The 25092-nt window shown below is 37.1% G+C and overlaps 1 protein-coding gene across 3 annotated transcripts in view; it reads left to right on the forward strand.

Annotated features, from left to right (window-relative positions):
• Nucleotides 1-19262: 19262 nt before the first annotated feature.
• Nucleotides 19263-25092, forward strand: part of NBEA (neurobeachin) — a gene marked incomplete at its 5' end in the record, with an annotated part of 627381 nt that continues 621551 nt past the window's right edge. For all 3 annotated transcript variants that reach the window (XM_082859302.1, XM_082859301.1, XM_082859303.1), the window contains one exon: nucleotides 19263-19574. In XM_082859302.1, the coding sequence (XP_082715428.1) occupies nucleotides 19263-19574 (312 nt within the window). The remainder of the gene's footprint in view (nucleotides 19575-25092) is intronic.

Raw genomic sequence — 25092 nt, forward strand, 5'->3', positions numbered from 1 at the left:
TTATCTATTTTCCAAATTTATCAACTGTTCCTGTCTTAATTTTCTTATTTGACTATATCATGTGATACATGATAAAACACATGACACATCCACACTCAAGCTTGTATCTTTAACTTCCTTTATCATCTGACATGAATGCCCAAAAAAGTCCTCATCCTGCATCAATACTACTGTGGACCTTCTTGTTCCTGTACCCAAGCTGCTGAATACTGCTGGAGAAAAGCCAGCAGGCAAGAAGCTGGTGCTACCACAAATGTGCAAACTCTCACCTCAGCAGTATCCTCAAGATGACAATAATCCTTTCATGTGATGCTATTCTGCTCCCTCTCCCACCCTCTATTCACACTTTGAACACTACTCGGGGTTCCCCCTCCACCAGACGTTCCTCTATTTTCAGCAGACCATCTATCTATCTCATCTTCTTTCACCTTAAAAGTCCTTATGTAAATATGCACTCAGACATATGAAACAAAATTTTAGCCTCTTCCTACCCACCCCTTCAAAACACTTATCTTCCTGGGCTGTTTTTTACTTCTCACCTATCTCAGTGGAATTTTATCCCACCTCCTGCCTGGGGCTGGTTCTTTTCCTGTGCTTTGGATACCATTTCTGCATGCCACATTTTTTGTTTGTTTCTCCTTTTCTGATATTTAAACTTACTCTTTTTTTCCGTATCTTATTTTTTTTATATAAACAGGCCCAAGTCTCTCCCATCTTAAGAACAAATTATTCAACCACATGTCCGTCTTTAACTTTTACCCACCCATCCATTCTTTCTTTCAAAGTCAAGCTATCTTTAAGATGCTTGCTCTTTCCATTGATGATAACCCCTTCGCTCCTGAATCCATTTCTGGTTTTCACACCTTTCATTCTATGGAAGAGATTCCTGCTCCTTTGCTCAGTTCCATAGGAACAATCCAATGCCTTTTTCTATGTGACTTTTCTCCAGCAATTACAATGTTGACCACTTCCTCTTAAAACTGTTTTCTTTCTTGACTGGCAACACCAGTCTCTGCTGCATTGTCCTTCCTCTGAGTCTCCTTCCAGGCTGTCTTTATTCTCTCCATCCAGTGAATGTTGCTTTTTCCCCAGGATTCCACCCTTAACCAATTTCTCTCGGTACACAACCCCAAGGGATCTCAACTATTTTCTTGGCTTCAGCCACTTGATGGTATTGATATACTCTGACAACTTCCAGTCTAGTTAGTTCTTTGAGCTCCAGATTTGATGTAGATAACTGCCTACCGGCAGCTCCACTTGAATATTCCGCAGTCACTTTCAACTTAGCAATATGTGGAAATTATCTAACCTATAAATAAGAATCACATAACCTTCCCAGATTCTATTTCTGGATATGTTATGGCTATGAAAGACACCATTAGTCCAATCAAGTACCCTGTGAGTGACCTTAAATCCTTCCCCTCCCTTATTTCCTCACCACCTCACCCATCCTCATTTAATAAGTCATCAAGTCTTGTTAATTCTATCTCAGTCTATGTAAATTTGCATTTAAGTCTCCATATCACAAGCTCACACAGTCTTTCTACTCTTCCTAATCTCTCATTAGACCTGTTCATAGTCTCCTAACTGATCTGCCTACTTCCAGGCTTGCACCTCCCAATCCAGCTACTTGCTGTTGTCAAACTGATTTTTCTAAAATGCATATCTGAGAATGCTAATTCCCTGGGGGAAAAAGTCAGTGGTTCTCAATCAAAATCATGAATAAAATTCATACTCTTCAACAAGATATAGAGGCTCTTCATAGCCTCAGCTTCATCTCTTAAGTACCTCCTCAGGCACCCTGTTCTCAAGTTGTTCTAGCTACTCGTAGGCCATCAAACATGCCTTATTCTCTCAAGACAATGCCTTCACCCAAGTGCTTTCATCACATGGAAAATACTTACTCTTTCTTTAAGACTCAGTTCAGTTATCTTTTTCTTTAAGAAGACTTGCTACCCTTCTCCACCTTGCTCTGACTAGGTCTATATGTTCCCTTCAGACTATGGTTGTTTTCATCATATTACTTCTTATCATACATTGCTTTGTAATTATTTATATTCTGTCTCCCCCACTAGACTGTGAGCTCCTAGATGCAAGTTATTCACCTTTGAATCTCTAACCCCTAGCACAGCATCCTGTATATTTTCGGTGCTCAATAAATATAAAAGAATCAGTTTGGAACAATACTCTTCACCACTGCTTACAACTCAGTATTACTATAAAGAAGTTTAGATAGAATCATGATAAGAAATTAAGAAATGCCAGAAATTGTTTGAAACATTACAATCTTTATCAATTTTACCTCAGAGAGGACAACCCCTCATATTATAAATCTTGGGGGTCATTCCCAGAAAAATACAAAAATAGATGACACAAAAAGGTCATTCATACATTTTGAGTTCCTCATTCCTTAATTTACATGAGATTAAGACTGGGATGTTGTCTTTATTTTATCGAGCTCAGTAATATAAAAAATAGATATCCTTTTGAAAGATGTAATTTTTTATCAAGTGAGCTTATAAACTGGGAAGTAAATGATTTTGTGTCCTCAATTTCCTAGTCTTACCTTAAGTCCAGAATAATACTTCCTCCAAAAAAATCATGGGAAACTTAGTATGAGTGTTCTCTGCTTTGTGATAGGCTTTCCAGTGACTTTTGTTACTTTTAATAGAATGCTTAATTAAACCAGTCATATTAGTTAAGAGATAGCTTCGACTGATGTGTTAAATGTCTAAATTAACAGTAAGTTCATAAAATGGAAGCTTGTTTCTTTTTCACTTAACAGTCCAAGCTGGTATTGTGGTTCTGTTTCATGGAGTCATCAGAGGACCAGGCTTCTTGTTATTTCTCTCTGACTAGGGTGTCGCCCTCATCTGCATGTCTTAATATGGCTTGTGACCAGACCCACTAACCACTGGAAAAGGGAGAGGGGGCGTGCTATTAAGGCATGTCTTAGAAGTTGAACACCTCATTTCTGTTCACTTTTAATTAGCTAATAGTCTCTTAGAGTAGTAATTGCAAAGAAGCTAAGAAGTGCAATCTTTATTACAGGAACCCACCTAAAAATTGGAGTTCTATTAGTAAAAAGAGAGACTGGCATAATACTAGAATACAAACCCTTTGAGAACTGAGATTATGCATTTTTGTGTTAGTAGATGCTTTGCAATTCTTCTGTTAACTTAATGACCTTTTATATACGTAAAGAGTTAACTTGGGTGCATACTCTCTCATCTTCCATTTTCATCAGGGCATGTATCTGAGAAGGGATAACGGGACTCTGTCAGTAGAAGGGAGCTCAGATTATCAAGTTCAATACTTCACAGCCTGTCTTGGTCCTGAACCCAAATGTTCTAGAACTAAAGATGAGATATTCTCACTATTTTTAACCTCCTAGGACTGGTGAGCAGGGACTACAAGGAAAAAAAAAAAAAAAAAAGTAGAGGCTTTCTTTTAATTTCTTACAAGGTTTTTAACTTCTTACAAGGTTTATAATAGGAATGTAATGGATATTTTCAAAAAGCACAATAGAAGAATCTTACTGAAGAAACCATGACAGGCAGCTTCATAGGAATTTTGCTCCTAAATCCATGCTTTTACCATATATACTTACAGGTCAGGCTATTCTGAGGAACTGCTATTCATTTCTCAAATAATTCAAATAGTTATGTTTTTCCACAGGTAATTTACATAAAATTACTTTTAGAAATCATGATGAACTTCAATCTGTCACCTGATTATCTATGGTTTAATTCCTCTGGAAGCAATTAAGTCTGTCTGGACTCTAGCGATGATGATCTCTAATTTTGTAGAGCTCTCACTTGTTCACACATTTAGAATTACTATGTCTTTTCATCTATGACATCTTCTAAGGTTAGATGGTTTGGATTCAAAAGCCCCCAGCTACATAGTACTTGAATATCTATTAAACAGGTGGGGAAAAGGAAGAGTATAAGTTGATGCAAGAAGCATAAGCAGTGTTCTCAAACACTCCACCCAGGTTGCCTTGTTTCACTTCTACTTTCATATCTCATGATTCAAAATCCCGGGAACCTGTCCCCGGAACACCACTTCTCCTAATCGTAAATACCTAGACCCAATACATCAGACAATACTAGATGTTTGAAAAAATAAAACAACAAATAGCCTCATAAAAGCAGCAGATTCAACATATTTGAAGATATATATACATATATATATATTTTATTCCAAGAGTATAAGACTATTAACTATTTTAAAATTACATAATCTTTTGATGTTATACTGGTCTGTGATCAGTATGTGTTTTTTTACATGAAATTTGAGACATACTCAAAGAGATCATGTGGCTATAACTTTTTAGTCAGATGGACAAAGTTCTAGATACTATGTGAGGAAAGGGAAAAGTATCGCTGGCATTTCTCTTCTTTGCCAGTCATTTCTCAATTATACTAATTTGCAGGCCACAAAATGAACAAAAGGATTCATGCAAACATGCCACTAGGCATTAAACGTTCAGTCGTTCATTCATTCATTTCACACATTTCACTAGTGCCTAGCAGAGCCACAGATGAAAGGGGAAGCAGCTTGCAGGCAAGTGAGGAGACAGACAATTACCACCCAGGTTCTGAGGGCTGCAGTGGAAGAGGGTGATGAGTAAACTAATGAACTCTTGTTACGTTCTAGTCATTGTGGGAAATGAATCTCATAAAATTAACTCAGTTAATCCTTACAGAAACTCCCTGAAAAAAATATTATTAATCCCCAAAGAAACTAACATTCAGAGAGCTGAAGTGACTTTCCTAAAGTCACAAAACCAATATGCAACACAGCCATGAATGCAAACCGGTCCTGTCTCGCATCACAATTGTACTCTGTCCACTAAACGCAGTGGTCTCCTTGAGCTTTGCAAGGCGCCATGGGTGCCAAGACTTTAACCCTGCCTCAGGAGACAGAGGGACGGTCATGAAAAAAGGACAGCTGGAGTCAAGTCTTGTGGAATAAGCATGAGTCCTACGGGCAGACACAGTTGGGAAAGGCTTTCCAGACAATGGAAAAAACTTATGAAAGACAGAGAGGCTTGTAAGAAATGTCAAGTTTAGGGAACTACAAGTACTTTAGCAAAAGAAAGCCATTGTAGACTCTAGAGGCAGGCTGCCTAGATTCAAATTCCAGCTGCTACACCTCTTAGATGTATTGATATATATTTGGTGAGTCTTTAACTTCTCTTTCCTTACCTATAAAGTATGGATAATAATAGGACCTACCTTATAAAGTTCTTGGGGATTAAATGACATAATGTATGTAAAGTACTTTACATAATGGCTGGAACCCAGGAGGGGCTCTGCGAATATTACACATTATTATTCTGAAATAGCTGGAATATAATGTACAAGGGAAACAGCGATAGGAGTCAAGTTTGGGTTGAAAGGTCAAGGCTCGATCATAAAATGTCTCCTATTTTATATCATTGGGAACATCACTGAAGGATTTAAAGTGTGTGTTTATGTGTGTATGCATTTTTTATAAAATTAGTTTTAGCTCATTTAAAAATATCTTTGTGATGTCAGTGTGAAGAACAGATTACAAGAGAGACTTGGATCAAGGAGACTGACTCTGATTGCTGCAATAATCCAGGGAAGGTACCATAAAGGTCTGAACTTAAACTTGAGTCAGTGGTGATGGACAGGAAGGACAGGCCTAAAAAAAATTACTTAGGAATTAGTATCGTAGGACCTGAGATCAGAGAGCAGAGGTAGGTTAGAGGGGTTTGTGGTGTCACTCACAGAGATGAGGAATATAGGAGAAACATGCTTTGAAAAAGCTGCTTATAAAGTAAAGTCATGTCTTCTTAAAACAGTAAAGAGAAATTAACCCATTCAGTCAGAAATGACCGGTACTATTCTGTTTGAAAGAGCAACCCAGAGAATCTTGTTTGAAGTTTAAAGTTAAAAGTAAAGAAATTTGTTGTCATTAAGAAAGTTAGTCATGGGAAGATAAAAAACACTTAACATTTTAGTGGATAAAACTAGTAACTGGTTTATTCACACTCAACTTTTATATATTATTCCCCAACATACACAAACACAATACTTTTAGGTTAGGTATAAATTCACAGAAAGAGAGCACACACAAAGAGGTTAGATTATATTTATGGTTTTATTAGTAAAGAAGGCAAAACTGGGGGGCCACATTAAGCAGAAGCAGATGCTGCACACCCCACCACAGAGTCCCTTGGCTCCCAAAGTCCCCAAGTGGGAACATAAATGCAGATGACACTGTCAGAACAAGACAGGGTCTCACTAGATCTATAAGGTTGTTTTCCTGCTGTGCCAATGTATTTACTCTGTGCTTACCTACCTAAGGAGAACTTACACCAACACTTTGCATACTTCTATTTACAGGAACATATAAAAGAATGTTTGTCCCCTGGTTTGTGACCCCTACTCAGGATCAACAAAGCAATTCTCTTGGAGAAAGCCCACTTTACCATAATTCTAAGTCATTTTCAGCATTGAATAAGCACTAACTACCTATAATCAAGTGGGCTGTAATACAGTTAGGGAATTTGATTGCAAGTATTTATTTCTAAAATAAATCCTTTAATTTTGACACATTAAATCAAATGCTAGTTAACATGAACAGAGTCAGATTTTTGGTGGGTAGTAATATGTTTTGATATCTGGAACATTAACTGACTTCTCAATGTCCTGTGTGCTAACTTTTTCTTGAACTGCTAATTATCCTCTAGAAAAAAAATTTCCAATAATAAAATGTAGTAAGAATAAGCAGGATATGAAATATTGATCTGATAATTATTAATCAAGATGTTAATATATTTGAAATTTAATACTTCCTTCTCGATATGAACATTTATCTAGTTCATAATTTCAATGAAAGGGTATGTCTAAAGAAAACTGTTTCATTCTTCAACTATAAGAACTACACAAAGCAGTTTCAGCACCAGGGATAGTCATCTTCCCTGATAATAGTGAATGCCATAAGACAGATGAGTAAACGCTAGATGTCTAACTTCAAATTAATTGCTAGATTTATATGAGTGAGTATAACATGATAGTAAAGAGCACAGTCACAAGGGAAGCATTCAATGAATGTTCTGTTGTTATTGTTCTTGCGTTATTCTTGTTACATGTGAAGTTGATGCAATAAAAAGTTATATTTCTCCTTAGTCACAGACACCCATAATATGTGGAAAATTAATGACCCCAATTAAATATTTCTTGTTTTATACATATTAATTTTAAATATAGCACAACAATGAATACCATTTCTTGATAGTATCAAAATACAGAAGGAAAAACAATGAAGTCATGAATTAAAGTTCTTTACTCAAATTAAACTTCACTGCAAAAGTTAAAAAGAAAAAAAGCACAAAATTTTAAAGAAAAATTATCTTCGCAAACATAACCATAAGATTCTTATGTATTATAATTTTCCATAGAAATTTTAACCGGTATATTTTTCCTGCATGCTTTGAAGAATAAAACAATTAGTGGACTGCTGATAACCAACTGTAATATATTATTTGATATTATGTGTATTTCCAAATCAGGGTAAAAAAAATATACTAAAATCTCTAGGAAGTTAAACTATATTTAGTAATTTACAGAAATAACCAAAAAGTGTTAATGTCTACTCCAAAAATGACTGCAAGTCTATGTATTAGAATTTCCTTACATTTCAATTTTTAAAATATAATTGTTCTGAAAATGTTGGTCAATTTGGAAAAAAGACATTCATATGTGAATAGACATATATGAACTAATATATAATCTTCATTAGAAACCAGGTAATCTGGGTTCTGCACAATTTTGGATATGGACGTTTATTTGTTTATATACAAGCAACAAATATAAAAATTTTGATGTCACCAATACTCAACCTCTTTTTAACAGGTGGGACCATCTCTATGTTACATATATGATTATTAGACCAATTTACATTTTAACAGGCATCTAAGTGTGATGCTGGACTTGGGATACTAGAACTCAAAAAACCCGATGACCAGGAATGCATGGTGGAATGGCTAGAATTCAGGAAACATACAGATGTATAAACAAATAGTTAGTTAACCCAACAGCCTTAACAGTTCCCATTAACTGAGGACACAAAGTTTTGGGAAGAAGAAATGCATAACACTTGCAGAAAAAACAACTTGAGGCTAAGACCTGAGCCCTTCCATGTCATGCCTCCATCCTGGAGAGAACCAATGCTCAGTGAGCCTGGCCTGAGGTTCACTGATGATCACTACAGCAGTTAAAAAGTTAAAACAGGTTAAGAAGTCTGTTCTTACTTCTTTAATGGTTGAGTCAACTAAATGTTGAATTTGTATCACATTGTTGAATTTATTGAATTGTTAAAATCTCCACTTTTAATTGCTTTCCTCCTTCTTTCCTTTATCCAAACATTTATTGACTGTTACCATGTATCAGTCAACAATCACGTTATATTGCTGAAGGTTTTATTTGTAAGAAAGACATAGTTCCTGCCTTCAAGTAGCTGCCAATCTAGTGAGGGAAAAAACATATGAGGAATGACTATACCACCATAATTTTTTGCATATAAGTAATTACCATCTAAAAGTATCACCTTCTGAAATCATATTATTTACCTAAATTTTATTAATTTATTGTCTGTGTCCTTTATTAGAATGTGAGCTACATGAAGACAGGAACTTTGTCTTATTCATTGCTCTATTTCCTGTGCCTTGGAACCATCCACACCTCGCAGAACATACTCAATAGTTACATGTAGTAAGGAAGATGTTCATTTTCTTCTAGGCTTTAAAAAAATTATATAGTGTGTGTGTGAATGAAGACTACTTATTATATACATGAATTCAATGTATTTCTCTCAAAGTTTTGGCTAAGTTGAACTTTTTAAAAAAGTTTTCTACCCTTATCAAATAGGACATCTGTGTCAAATAGGACATCTCTGTTATATTATTCAACAGACATACCATCTATTAAATACAGAATTCCTTTCATTTATTTAATAACAAATATGCACTGTTAGAAATAGGTAATGTCTCTTTAAAGTTGTCCTGTTTCATAGTTTCATTATTTGAGACTCTTTAGTATGCCTTCTGATGAATCTCTAATGAATATTACAGAGTTGCTACTTGTTTATATAATAATTTTGGAGGAATAAGCTCATTAATTTATTAGTCTATATGAAATTTCACTTCTGGTTAATGCTTACTGAATAGTAGATGGTCATAAAGCTTAAAGGATTGATGCTTCAATTATATTGACTATTTCATGTTTATAGTTCCTATGTTCTAAGTTCGACTGCATCACTTCTCTCACTCTAATCTGTGTTATACATGATTATATTTCCTTTGGCATTTTCCTCATTTAAACATCAAATAGATTACATTTTACAGTTCTCGAGTGCTGAGACCGTGTCTCTCTAGTTCACTTTCAAAACAATTAACAGTACTGTTTACATGTGAAAAGTTAATATATGTTTTACAGTGATTCAATGTAAGACATTTTCAGTACAGGCATTAGTAGAGGTATTGAGACAATGAAAGACATTATGAATTTTATAAATATTCCAGGTTAGGACAATTCCAAATAACTAGTAGATAGGAAAAGAAAGTAGGGATACAAAAATATCAGTTGTCAACTCACATTTTAATAACTGGAAGCTATGTGGGTAACCTTAGCAATTGCTAAGAAGTTTATGGCATATGAATGATGCCATTAGAGTTGTGAGTTACTGCCAGTCAATGTCAAAATTAAACACACATAACTAAGAAATAATTTGAAGAAGTTAATCACATGAACTCCCACTGTCTCTTCAAAAAAGAAAATCAGGGAAAAAAATCTGTCTTGGTATCAACTTAAAATACTAAACTTTATTTACAAAGAAAGCAATAACAAAAAGTTTAGTGAAAATGAAAAGTAGAGAAACAGATATTGAAACAACAGGACAAAATTTGGGTTTAAACCCTCAGATACATTTTGGTAGACTATTTACTTGTGTGGGTTAGTAAATTATAAAGGATTATCTTATTATTTGCTTATTCTTTTGGCTTTTTTATCTTTATAAAGTCTCAGAGAAAAATTCCTAGTTCAGAATATGCCTTCTCTCCCTATGCCTAGTGAAAAACAAAGAAAAGATATATTGATAATTAGGTTTTATGTACTTAACAGAGATAAAACATTTAAGTTTGAGATAGAAAGAGAAATTGTTAAAACTCTTGTAAATACAGAATATGTATAGCTATTTAACAAAACTAAAGAAGAAAATACTGTTCTATTTGCTCTCTGAAGAAGGGACAGTCAGGTCAGTGTACAAAGATAAAATAAGCAGATATTAGTGTACTCCATTATATAATTTAAAAACTCACAAAATTCTGCTGTCTTTTTGTGTCAATGTACAGTCACAATTTCTACCATCTATTGAGTACCTATTACAGGCATTGTTCTAAATGCTTTATGTGTTTAATCTCATTAAATACTCCAAGTAATACATGTGAGGTAGCTATATTTTACAGGTATACGATGAGGTTCAAGGACTGTTTGTCCACATTTGAACCCAATCCATCTGATTTCAAAACCCTTCTTTTAGCCACTATATTCTACTTCAAAGGTTTATTTGGGATTAGGATGGGAATGTTAAGACAAAGAAAACAATGAAATGTTTGGTAGAAATGTCTTATTTTGGTAGAAATGTCTTATTTTATAATGTAACCATGTGAGCTTTCTGTTGTGTGTACTAAGGAAAACACCATGGTATGAATTATGAGGGCAAATCATGTGGCCATCATCTTTCTATGCTTCACTGAATGCAAACAGCCCTGAAACACGCTCTGTTATGTCTTCTTGCCACTGCAAAAGAAATCAGGCTGAGCTTGTTTTAATAGAAACAAAGAAACCAGTGATAAAGCTGTAGCCAACATAGGACATTCCATCTACTTCTCACAAACTTAGATTAGCCAAACAGAAATAAAGTTTTATATACACATTCATGTATATGTAACAGATACCCAAACACACTGAATGTGATGAAGTGTCTTGACCCTTAAGACATCCTTTAACCTTATGATTATCTGTGCTATTTAAGATTCGTTTTCACATTAACAACAAAGAGGCTGTATATAACGAGTTTCTCTAAATGTATAAGATTAAACTCTCAGATAGAAGCTACAGTCCAGGTAGTCTGTTCCACTTTTCCTTTCCTTTTCTTTTCTGATCCTGACTCTTGTGTATAAGTGAAGACAGATATACTATAGCCACAGAAAACCAAAACATAAACCTCAGATTGCCTCCATGTATTACCTGTTAACTGACCAATGAGGTGGTTCCATGTATATAAATAAATAAATCAAGACATTCCTCCACTGGCTAATCTATGGGCTATGGCTGCTGGCACCGTTAGAGAAAGGCTCTAATCCAAAGCTTTCTTCACCAGGACTATGCTCAGACTGAATCTATGCACTGCTTCTTAGTTGGGCTAAAGTTGGTAAAGGAACTCTTTGTTTCTTTGCAGAGACTCTATTGAAGAGAAAATTATTCTAAAGAACTCTTGGACACTTCCTCACAGCATTCTTTTCCTCCTTCTACTCAGAGTATGTGCTTTTTTATTATAACGATATAGACATACAATGACAATACTTTCAACAGGGACTAGGAGATTAATGGTTAATTAGACACATAACGAAATCTTTGCCAGAAAAGCGTAATAAGGAGTGATATATTAACGGGACTATGCGATTACATTTTGGTTAATCTTAATGAACAAAATTAAAAACTATTTATTTATTCCAAGTAATTTTTGTCTAGAATTAAAATGAATCCCAGGAAACAAAAAGGCTAATGGAGGTTTTTGAACCTTTATAGGCACAGAGATATAAAACCAGGTTGACTCTAGAGATCATCTCTTGGTGGGCTTTCACCAAAACATGCAAAAGCATGATGACTTTGTTCTTTTTTCCATGAACTTGCCCAGTCTCATTATCTCTCATCTGGCAAATTTGGTAAAAATAAAATAATGGCCTTAGTCTAAGTCCCAATGTGGCCATGTGGGATAGTGAATAAACCTGAGGACTTGACCCGCCATAACCAGGATCAAATCCTAATTTTGTCACTTCCTAAAATGTGAGCTGCACAACTGACAACCTCTCTTCATACTAGTTTCCTCATTTGAAAAATGGGGACAATAATATCTTACTTCAAGAACTGAAGTCAGGGTTAGGAATAATACATGTAAAAATGCACGGCAGATAGGAGATGAACAGGCTATGACAGCTTTAATGGTTAAAAATAATCAACTGTAAACCTCATTCTTTAACATACTTGTCTTTCTCTAACACACGTATACCAAACACAACAACAACGACAGTGTATTATTGGCTGTCGTTGTGTAAAAGAAAGAGAAATTTACTGGTTATTGTTCGCTTGTATGAAAATAATTATACCTGTACATTTAAAAATTTTTCAGTGAAGGGGGTTTAGGTGACTACATATATTGTCATGTGAATTTATTACTCTTGGCAAATGAGGCAAAGAGGATGGAAACTATTAATTTATTTAAGTGAAATTATGCCAACTTATATGCTACCTGGGGGGAAAAAAACAGAATCATTTTTTTTTTAATGCTGGAAATGGGTAGAAAGTTTCAGATCACCTTTCTCTAGGTGCTACCATGAATTTATTCATGAAGGTGGCATTTCAGCTGGTAGGAATTTCAGTAGGGGAGACGAGGAGGACAGTGCTATGGATAGAAGGAAAAACATGAGTAAGCCAACGAAGTATAAAAGCACAATGTATTAACTGGGGACAAAGTAATTCGGGTTGGCTAAAGCATTGTTTCCCAACCTGGGGACCTCAGAATTATTGAAAGTGATCCATGAATACTTATATACTAGGAATTGTTTGTGGACAGAATAAATATCAAACACATTTATGTTGCATGCATGTATGTTAGTTTCCTAGGGTTGCTGTGACAAAGTATCATAAACTAAGTGGCTTAAAACAACAGAAATTTATTCCCTCACAGTTCCGGTGTTTAGAAGTATCAAGGTATCAGAAGAGCCATGCTTTTTCTGAACACTTTAAGGATGAATCATTCCTTCTTATAATGAGGTTATAATTCCAGTATAACCTCATCTGAACTTGAATACATTTACAATGGTCTTATTTCCAAACAATGTCACATTCCAAGGTACTGGGGGTAGGACTGGAACATATCTTTTTGGGGGACACAATTCAACCCACAACTGTGTGTGTGTGTGTGTGTGTGTGTGTGTGTGTGTGTGTGTGTGTGTGTTTCAAATACATGTAGATGTTACAGTTTTAAAAAGGTAAAAATATTCAAATAGCAGTATTAAATTGTTAATACTTTTTCATTACTGTACTTTTCTCAATCAATGGATATTAAAAGAATAAATCTCTCAGGTAAGAGTCTAGGAGTCTGAAAATTTTTTAATGATGAAAAGAGCTGTGCACACACAAAGAAGTTGCAAACCACTGTTACAGGGTTCCTGTCAGGAATAGAATGAGGTAAAACAAGAAAGCACGGTAAAGTAAAGTATGAAGGGCCTCTGGTACCAAGATAAGGACTCTGGGTTTAATTTGTTAGGCAAAGAGAATTACTAGTGATCTTCTGAGTGGGTGGCATGTATGCATGTAGAAGCTAATGTGATAAATAAATTTAAAATTCTGAACCACATCCAACTGTCCATCAAGGTGGAGCTTTAGGAAAATTACTTGTGTATATGATGGACTAAAGAAGAGTGAGAGTGGAGACAAGGAGACCAGGTATGAAGTGAGCAGGCTCTCACCCGAATGAAGGATGAAATGCATGCTAGACAAATTGCCAAGGAAGAATGGACAGAGGCATGGCTAATCTGATGGGGAGTATGCATGTGCGTGGTGCATTTGTATGTAGATTTATGTGGATGTTTGAGGGTATATGTGTACATTGGGATGTTTGTATGATGTCTAGTTCTTTTGAAATTCAAGAGTACTTATAATTTCTGTACCATTCATTTGATATTTTTAATGTGTTGACTTGCTGATTAACTTTGTATGTGTAAACACAATATTTCTCTAAATGGAAAATTTGAAAACATACATTTCAACTAGTTTACTTTCTTGCACACAGGAGGCACTTAGATATTTGTTGGTTGGCAAGCATCAACCAAATTTGTTAACAAATATTTAATTTCTATTGTGTGTCTGTGTTTCCTGTTTAGGAGTAAAAGTAGTGGAGTGAGAAGGTAGTACTAATAGTACTTGGAAGAAACTGAAGTTTAAGTTTGGTGAAGAAATTGTAAATAGGCACTTAGCTACTCTAAATGGTTTCAAGTTCCTGAGGCAGGACAAATTATATCCATTGATCCTGAAAGAATCTGAAAACTAGATCACTGAGCAACTCTCAATGGTCTTTGAGAACTCATAGAGAAGTAGATGTGCCAGAGGATTAAAGTGCCAAAGGGAGAAAGAGGAGATATTCTTGAAAACCCACAGCAAGTAGCTTAATACTACCTCCAGGTGAGATTATAGAATGGCTCATTCATTAGAAAGGGAGCAGTAAGTCCTGTTATCAAATCAAACACATTTTCTTATTTGTGAAATAGTTGTCAGAAAACTTGATAACAATTCACATCTATGTACTTTTACTTTAATTTTGCTCAGATACAGAGACAGAGTGTATCCAGACTTCAACTAGCCAGTTGTCAATGTCCCTTATGATATCCTTTGGGACAAATTATACCAAACAGGTACTTAAATCAGTGGTTTTCAAACTTTTGGACAATGACTGGCAGTGAGAAATAGATTTCATATTATCTGGTAAGCGTACATGTACATATGTATGTGTGTCTGTGTATGTGCATGTGCGTTCACATAACTAAAATAATGGATGTGCTGTGATGTTTTCCATTCTATATTTTTCTATTATATTTCATTAAAAAAACAAACTGCTGGTTGTAACCTACTAAATCTATTTCATGACTCACTAATGGGTTGGGACCCACAGTCTGAAAAATGTGAGTTGATTTCAATCATAATGTTTCTAGGAACTACAGAGCTGTTTTTATCCTATTCAATAAAATATTTGGATGAAGATATAGAAGGATTGTTCTCAAATTTGCAGATAATAAGGTAATAATAAGAAGACAAAGTTTTTGCATGATATAATCAGGATTAAGAAACTCTTAGCAGATTAAATTTAAATAGAAAATTAAATAGAAAATTTAAATAAAATAAAAATTAAATTAAATCTACAATAGATATGTACAATTCTGCACTTTATAACTCCAAATCTACTGGTAAAGCTACAGATTGGATATGTGCTGTTGCCTAGGAGCAGCATGTCTAGAAACAAAACAAAACAACAAAACAGAACCTTGGTGTTTCAGTTCAAAATAATTTTTTTTTTTTTTTTCCCCCGGTGCGCAGGCCTCTCACTGCTGTGGCCTCTCCCGTTGCGGAGCACAGGCCCCAGACGCACAGGCTCATGGGCCCAGCCGCTCTGCGGCATGTGGGATCCTCCTGGACCGGGGCACGAACCCGTGTCCCCTGCATCAGCAGGCAGACTCCCAACCACTGCGCCACCAGGGAAGCCCCACAATAATTTTAAGATGAGAGGGGAACGGAACCAAAATTGTTTGAGAACCTACTACATGCGAAACATGAATCATTGGTGTCATGTTGCTGGAAAACCCAGAACCAAAGCAAAGCAAACTAATTTGACTTGGGGATACATTAACAGGAAATCTATTTCTAAAGATGGAGGTTCAGGTAAGAGCTTCCCTCTATTTTATATTGTCTAAACCTACCTAGGACTTGGAGTACCCTGCTCAGATAAAGGTTAGAGGAAAGCAAGAAACTTGCTCTTTAAAGGACAGGTGAAGGGAATGGGAACATTTAGCCTGGACAACTGCTGTCTTTATTCCTTTTTTTTTTCGGTCGCAGGGCTTGCAGGATATTAGTTCCCTGACCAGGGACTGAACCCGGGCCCACGGCAGTGAATGCACCGAGTCCTAACCACTGGGCAGCCAGGGAATTCCCATTCATTCATTCATTTTTAAAACACCTTTATTAAATGTAAGTTGTAAGCCAGACATGTTACGTGCTGAAAACACAAAAATACTTACAGCTTTGTCTTTTCCCACAGCCAATGAAGGGAAACGTTAATTATCGACACTTGCTACTATGTTAAGTACCTTAAATGTATTATGTCCTTTCATCCTTTAATCCTATGAATCTCTACTTTGGGATGGCTAAAATAAGGCTTTGAAGAGAATTCATTTGCCCCAGATCACACAGATAAGTGGGTTGTGGAACTGGAATCCAAACCCAGCTTCCACTGAGTCTGGAGCCTGTGTTCTCAACCATTACACAATGTTGCCTCTTGAAACTCAGATTCAGGGCCTTCTTATCTTTGAAGGACTGTCCTTTGGAAGTATGGGTATGCATCTATTAAAGCAAGAATCTATACAAAACTGACATTCACCACATAAGATATATTTTTTTAATCTGGAGATTTAAAAATGAACATTATAGGTAGCCTCTCATTATATAGCTATCTTTCATTTCAAAATATTGTTAATGCAAATGCTAAGTTACTGGTACATCTGTAAGAAAAGAAGGTTTGTAGACTAAAATGAAACAGACCTGCTTGAATTTTTAAAAGTTTATGCTTTGGGGGGGCAGTATCGAAAACATGTAACTGTGCAATTATAAAGCCTTGTAGGTGGTTATAATTGTTCCTACATGTGTTTACAGGTCCTTCAACACAGACTGTTCCTGTATCCTAAGGGTACAAGGACATATTTAGTACATACTGGCTGCTGAGTTGAAATTATTTCATTGAATTCTCACTTCCTTATGGGATAGATATTCTAATCCCTGTTAGTGAATCAGAAGACTGAGTTCAATAACTTGAGGAGATTGCACAGGGAGTAAGTTGTGAGTGTGATTCAAAAGACTGTGTACTTTGCACAGTACCAGCAACTTCGAGGAGCTGACAGGGAACTGGAAACACTTTTTAAAGACTAAAAGTAGCAAAAGGTAGAACCTGCTGCCATATACATGAACAGTGGGGTGAAAAGAAGCTAGTGTGATGACCTTTCAACCTGGATTTACATATGTAAGACAGATGTATCACTTTAAACTTGCAAATGAAAATAGTGCTCGCAAAAGTAGATGCTATTCACCTGGGACAGATAAAATGCTATAGGTGGATATATGTCACAGGATTTTTCAGTGACAGCACATCTAAGTCACATTATTAAGGCTTAAAGGTGTCATAAATTTCCCATACACTTTTAATCTTTCTAACATTTTATAATTCCCTTGCTATTTAATTTAAATGGACACACCAATCACCACTCCTTTCAGAAATTTTTGCTTAACTATTTTAATAATTCCATTACTTCAGCACAAGTTTAAACAAACACACACAACCAGGAACTAATCCTAAGCACTGGTCTTGAGGAATTTTGTTATACATGACCTGTGGTACTTTAGAATTTTAATGTGTTCCAGTATCCTGGGAGTTAACTTGACTAGCCAATCCAATTAAATATGAGTAATAACAAACCAGATTATGACAGATTTGTATATTGACTGTTTTCACTTGAGATGACAAAATGACTTGAATATACCTCAAGATACCTAACAGTTCTGGTGTCTTCCAACATTATCTTTATTGAAAAGGGTATACCTCATGAAATATTAAAGAAAATTACATCCTTCATTTCGAGGAAAACAGCAGTCATGCCTATATAGTTTTAATTGAACACGAGCAGCAAGACTGCTGTATACATTTTAATTTTTTAAACTAAAAGTAATTTTTTCATTCTATATATGTGAAGACACAGAAATCTACTTTTACCACAGATCTAGGCTGGCTGAGAATCACCCATATTTTAAGATAATTCCCAAATCCTCTGAACTATACATGCCTAAGAAAAAGGGAGGCATCATTAACTGGCATCATACCTGAGGATGGTTACTGATTTTTAAAATGTGGCATTTGTGTATCCCACCAAACTACTACCCCACAGTGTCACACAGTGCAGGCTTTTTAGTCTGGGAGGTGAGTTCGAGAACTGTTTGTTGTTCAGAGCTCCATCCAGAGTGGATCACTGTTTGACAAGTTCTATTTTAAGTCGTGCCTATGTGTGCAGGTGTCAGCCTCTTTCACGGCTGTAGAAAAAGAGCCCCTATACTCCATCTGTATCCTTCCCCCGACAATGCAGGATCATTCCGCAGAGCGCGTTTGCTTCTGCTTTGCCAGCCACTTTTTCACTGGGAAATTCCAGGGGGGCCCGGCAGGCTGGAGTGAGGGAAGGGCGAAGAGGGGCAGAAAGAGGCCGTTTGCCACTCCCCTACCTTACAAGGCACCTGGCACTGGCAGTAGCAGCTGCTGGATGCGACGACGAAGATGATGAACCTCCTCCTAGCAAGAGGATATTGAGGAAATTAAGGAGGTGGCAGCGAAGGCGAGACACACACTCTGTGTCCTTCCCCGCAGGGAGAATCCACCCTCCAGGGAAAAACTGTGAGGAGGCCACCACCCGCCCCGCCTCTGCCCGCTCGCCCCAGTGTCTGGCAGCGGTCCCCATGCACCTGCTCACCTGTCTATCCGTTCAGGGTGGTTGGGGGAGGGACGAGGGGTGTCGGGCTGGGTGGGTGGAAGGAGAAGGAGGGCAGGGCAAAAGAGGGGGTGCACGAGGGTTCCGCCCCCCGGAGGCTCTGCGCAGGCGCAGTGGCCGGTACCGCAGGCAGGGGGCGGCAACATGGCGGAGTGAGCGGCGGCGTCGGGGCTTCACAACAACAGTGGCGCCCGTAGCGGTGGCGGCAGCGGCGTTAGGAGCATCGGCCACAGCCTGAGCTTCAGCACCGGCCAGCGCCGCAGCCAGCTGCTCACGCCTCAGGGCTTTTCGGAGCGGCGGCAGCATCTCCGCGGGGGGCGGGCCGGGCCGGACAGACCGGGAGGGGGAGCGAGAGGAGACAGCGGCGGCCCCAGCGGCACAGCTGCTGGGCGGGCACTGCCGCTCGCCGGGCAGCGGTTAGCGGCGCCGCCGCCGCCGGGAATAAGCTTGAGAATAACCCTCCGCCTCCGCCGGGGAGGGCGCCGGAAAGGGCCGGGCTGAGGCGCACGCGGGGAGCGGGCCCGGCGCCGCGGCGCTGGTGGATGCTGGGGCTCCGAGGCGACGGCCGGGGGGCGGGGGCCGAGGCAGGTATAACGGTACCGGCGGAGGCAGCGCCACGGCTCTTTCATTCTCCTCAGGAGGGGGGCAAATGGCGAGCGAGAAGCCGGGCCCGGGCCCGGGGCTCGAGCCTCAACCCGTGGGGCTCATCGCCGTCGGGGCCGGAGGCGGAGGCGGCGGCGGCGGCGGCGGCGGCGGCGGCGGCGGGGGTAGCGGTGGTGGCGGCAGCGGGATGGGGGAGCTGAGAGGGGCGTCCGGCTCCGGCTCGGTGGTGCTGCCCGCGGGGATGATTAACCCTTCGGTGCCGATCCGCAACATCCGGATGAAATTCGCAGTGTTGATTGGACTCATACAGGTCGGAGAGGTCAGCAACAGGGACATCGTAGAGACGGTGCTCAACCTGGTAAGGGAAAAGGCGTGCTCGCCATCTGCCTCCCAGCCCCCATGGCCTCCCTCCCCAAACGCTGGCTCCAACCCCTCCACCACCCCCCTGGTCACACACGCAGCGCGTCCCTGCGAGCCCAGATCGTCCGGCGGGTATTGCTTAGCGGGTGACCTGCCTGCGCGCTGCCCAAGCCACGCCACCTCCCTGCTCTCCTCCGGTCCTCTCCTGCCACCTGAGCGCAGAGCCCAACTTAACACCGCTTATTATCACTTCTCATGACTATGAGTCGTCAATTGTTCCTTGCCGTGCAGGTTTTGGGTTGACTTGAGAGTTTAGTTAGGGGGAGCGGAAGGCCTCCTTTTCTCTGGGGTTCTTTCTCCGACACTCTTAATTGTCCGTGGTGTGGCTCTCTGAGGATGGAAGCCTTGCCCCTGGAGCCTAAATTCCCCGGTGCTGCTGAAATGCGAGAAGCGCATTAAGTCCAACTTGAGCAGCTGGGAGGTGATGTTTTCCATTGAGAAGGAAAAATGATGCAGTTTTGCATCTGCCTTTAAATATATTACGAGGCTATGTTGGAGAGTGTTGTGGCTGTATGCCCCCCCCCACCCCAATCTCTTTTTAGGTAGCCTTCCTTTCTTTGTAATATTGCCCTGAATATGCTGACCTCTTAAGTAATTTTTGTGCACATGAGATGTTAAAATGTGAGGACAGCAAATCATACAGGTTGATTTCTGTGGTTGCCTTCAGAGAGCATGGCATGTGGATAAAGATTAGAGGAAAGGTGTTAAATTCAACCCTAGGTTTTGGTATCCTTCGTGATAAGAAAGAGTTACTGCAGAACTGTGTATGACTTAATGTTTTGCGATATCTATCTATGGAGAGGCTAAGAAGCGTTCAAGATGTCAGGGGAAGATATGGGGAGGAAATAAAGAGAGGAGAATCATAGATTTCGGATAATAAGACTAGTTCATTTAAGATTAATTCATGTTTTAATGCCTTGTAAGTGCAGTTTTTGCTGCAGCAAAGCTTTTTAAACAGTTTCCTCTGCAATACCTAGTCTTTGACAAACTGTAAGGTTGGGTTTTGGAAGGCAAGCTTAAATCAAGAGCAATCAGTTGGCTATTGTATTTGGTGTGGAGTCACAGGAATATAAAAATTTGCTTGCAAGGAGATTTTATCACACCCATGCAGTCAGAATTTTCAGCTAAGCAATTATTTTTATTTGATCTATTGGAAAACTGAAAGAAAGCTGCAGCTACAGCAGTGGTGCCCTGAGACAGGGACAGGGATTAGATAATGTCTTTGGTTTCTGTACCTCTTAAATTCACAGAAGAGTTAAAGCTGTTTTTTTTGTTGTTTGTTTTGCTGGGGTGTCACGTCAAAGATAGAATATTTGACTTTTCTTTGTTAGATTTATGCCTGTTTAAATACCAAACACCTCTTTGTACTTCTGTGTACCTATCAAACAAATCACAAAAAGTCAGTGTAAGTTTGGGGGGCTGTCACTGCGTTGGTATAACCAAATTCTTTTTGAGACACTAATAGAAATATTGTTTTCTTGGGTGTTTTAATTATAACCAGCTGCAAATAGGAGGTCAGTACTTGCCCTTTTTTTTTTTTTAATGAGATGAAATCTCAAAATATGTTAGTAGGTTATCAGGTACTGTATTTATGTAAATTTAAAAGGAAACATCTAAAGGTTTTTTTTTTTTTTACAGTTTTCCAGATTTCCAATACCATTTTAACCTTAGATGGTGTGATATTAGGTTATTTTTAATAAGTATTTGTATGCTTACTTAATACATTTTAACGTGATAAGAGGCAATAGGGGCTCCCACAAGCTGGAAACTGATTTGAATGTGTAACCAGTTTGGACTCTGCAGCAGTAGCAACGTATGCTGGATCAGTTCTTAACAGATGGGGTTCTATAGATATACAGTAGGTTAAGAAAGGAAGTGAAATATTTCTTTTGAGGTAAAAAAGAAATTTAATTCTCTTCAGTGCAGTGAAAATCTGGCATGAAGTCTCAACATGCAAACATTATTTTAAAGATTAACTTTACGTTAAGCTTTATTAGAGTAATCAGAAATAAGGTAATACTGACATGGTATATCCCCAAATCCATTTAAGACATTGTAACTGCGTTACAAAGACATTTTTATTTTTGGCATAAGAAAGTTATGTTTAAAATTTCTTTGTACGTACTTAAAGAGTACAATTGATCTTTAAATGGAAACTTTTGGGGAAAAGAATGACAAAAGGAGCTATTTACTATTAAGTTGTTAATTATATTGATTGTGGAATACACATTAGTCATTTGCAGTGTAGTATTTCTTGAATGGTAGGTTTAGTGCTTTATCTTTCCAATATACTCATGATGAAAATGTCATGTGAAAATTTAAGTTGATTGAGAAAATATTTGGAGATCATAGGCATTTAAAAAATAATTATCAAAACTTAATTCTATTTATTTAATGAGTAAATCAGTAAAATCCATTTAGGGCACTCAGTGGCTTGCTAAAGGTTGGAAGCCTCTAATATTAATCTCTAAAATGAGTTTTTTCAGTCTTAATTTAAAACATTAAATTAAAAAGTAGGTGGAATAGTGAAATATTTATCACAGTGATTTCTATGACAGAAAAGAAAGGAAGGAGAACTAATGAAACTTCAAAACAAAATGGTTTCTACCTTAAACAAAACCCTGTCTCAGTCACCTTTGTCAGAATATTTTTTTTTCCTTTTTTTTCTGTATGTTATTTTTCTTTATATGATGAGAATACTGATACTTGGTTGTTAGGTTTCTCACATGTCTTGCCCAAAGAATTAAAAGTTTTGCAGAGTAAAGTTGAAGTATGCATTAAAATATAGGACTCCTTTAACACAGCCATGGTTGTAATTTTGGGGCTTTTTTCTTTTGCCAAAGGTAGAGGTCCATTTCCACTATTAGGTGGATTGTGGGAGTTTGTTGAAGAATCACCATGGAATGAGAAATAAAATGAGTAATTTCCATTGTAGATGAACGTATTTGTACAATGATATTATAGTTGACTTGAAACATTCAAATACAAGGTGGACAAGATCAGGAAGATGAGTAAGTTAGTTTGTAAATAGGTTACAGTGAGAGTGTATTGTCAAGGATTTTGCATTGTAGCTTTACCGATGAAAAAAACTGATCAACAAATTTTGGCTTTGGGAGGTATTATTTAATGTGGCAGAATAAGAGCATTTAACTGTAGAAAAGGAACTTTGTTGGTTGTTTCAGTTATAAAGCAGGCATACTACTTAATCCATTGCTTCCTTTGTAAACACACTTAACATATGTTTATATAAAGTTTTTCCTTCCTTGAAGTAAATTCTATGTATACATAATGTGTTCTTTGTTTATAACATGAACATGTCTTATCACAGATTTTAATATAAACATATTTTTAGAAAAGATAAAATAAAGGATTAATATTTACTTAAAGAATTGACAGTAGGACTTTTTTGAATAGCTCTCTTAGGTAGTATAAATCTATAACATTTAATTTGCAGTTATTTTTTCACAAATTGTGCAATATATTAGTGTATCTTTAGAAAATATTTCCTCTGATAATTTTATTTTTTTTATGTTCTAAGTGGCATACTGTATATTGCATTAAAAGCATAACAAGATACTTTGAGGGGACTTTGTGGGCTAAGGGCCTCTCTTCTCTTGACATATGGATCATGGTATTATTGTTCAAAGGAAATTTGAAAGTTATTCTTCTATACTTGAATGTGACAGTAACTTTTCTTCCTTAGAGTTTTTTTCACTTGCAGCTGGATATAAATATCTTTAAAATTATATTTTCAAGATATTTTAAATTTCACAAACAAAAGATATGTTTTTGAACTAAATTTACTCTAAAAATATGCATTTTGAATCATGAAGTCCTTAATATTAAGTGCTTAATATTAAAACCACATTTATTTATATTAAAAGAGAATTTCCTACATTTTAATTTAGGTTGACATGTAAGTCTTTTCATATTAATTTGAATTATATTTTATTCTTGTTATCAGATATTGAAAATTAAATTTAGTACATATGTAAATATTGGAAGTTTCAATACCTTAAGGAGTTCTGAGGTTTTCCTCAAAAGTATTAATTTAGTCATAAATGACATTAAGCAGCATATATTCTATAACAAGTCTGTTATCAAGTTATATTAATTTTAAATAAGTATTTTTTATATTGCTAGCCAGTTTTTGGCAAATACTATGTGGCTAATTAAATGTATCTCAAGGTTCCCTCATCTTTTGCTCTATATTTTTCAAACACAGTGTCAAGAAATTCATTGGTTCCAGCAAAATCAGCTCCCATTTTGGATCACCGATGTAGCAGTATTATACAATTCAATCATCCACATTTTTGACTATTTACTTTAATATTATTTTGCATCAGTTAGTTTCATAGATTTTTCATTTATTGCCTGTACTTCTGATATTTTGTGCAATATCAGCATATCTCCTTATACAAAGATATACCTATCATTCTCTAGTATTGTGTATAGTATTTAGTTATTTATACATGTTTCCACTCCTATGCTGTGAACTCTGTGAGAGCAAAAGCCTATATTATGTATATTTATTTTTTGTATTTCTGGCTCTTGGATAAATTAAGTGCATTTTGAGTATGCAGGACACCATTATTAGGCAGTAGAGGACAAGTTTCTGAAATTCTGTTCAGCAGTAGGGTCCAGACCCAAGATCTTGAAATAAATTAGACTCCTGTAAAGTTAATGTATTGCCTATTCTTATAATTAGAAATATTTGTTGAATATGTATGATGTTCTCTATGTAGGCATTACTATATATGTAAATATTATTTTGAACTGACATCTTGGAATAAGAATCTGTTAATTATTTTTCAATATATGTATGTCAAGTATATATACATGTAACTAAGATCACATTATTTTAAACAAAGAATAATATATATGGCATTGAATAGAAATTAAAAAAAAATGTAGCCAGTTGTCATGTTACTAGGAATAGTGGGCATTTCTTGTTTCTGTCTGTCTTGCATACATTTCCCCTTTTTGGTAATAGTACCTCAATTTTCCTTTAATGAACCACTCATCCTCCATTCTTAGTTCAGCTGGTTCAGGTGGGTTCAGGTGGGCTGGTGTATAACCCAGACATGTCCAGAATCACCATGATTGCTTCAGGGATGAGCATTTAACCTGAGAGGAGCCACAGGGTGAGTCACAGGACTTGGGAACTCTTCCTGTTGGGGATGTTGAGCTGGTAGACTCATCCTATAGCTGTAGGTACCTGTATTAGAATTTGACCAAGTGTGAAACCAAGAGAGATAAATATATTCTTGATTCTTCTTGAGCACTTGGAGTTCTCTGTGTCTGTGGTTATTATCTTCTAACCATTATATTCTCTCTTTCAGAGTTTATTATTGTTATTAGCTTTAAGTCAGTTTAAATTGGATTTTTGTCACTTGTAAATAGAAGGAATTCTTACTAGCGTAGACATTAGTAACTGGAAGTGGGGTATTGTAGGA

The sequence above is a fragment of the Leucopleurus acutus genome, assembly GCF_964270905.1.
Source record: "Leucopleurus acutus genome assembly, chromosome: 18".
NCBI lineage: Eukaryota > Metazoa > Chordata > Mammalia > Artiodactyla > Delphinidae > Leucopleurus > Leucopleurus acutus.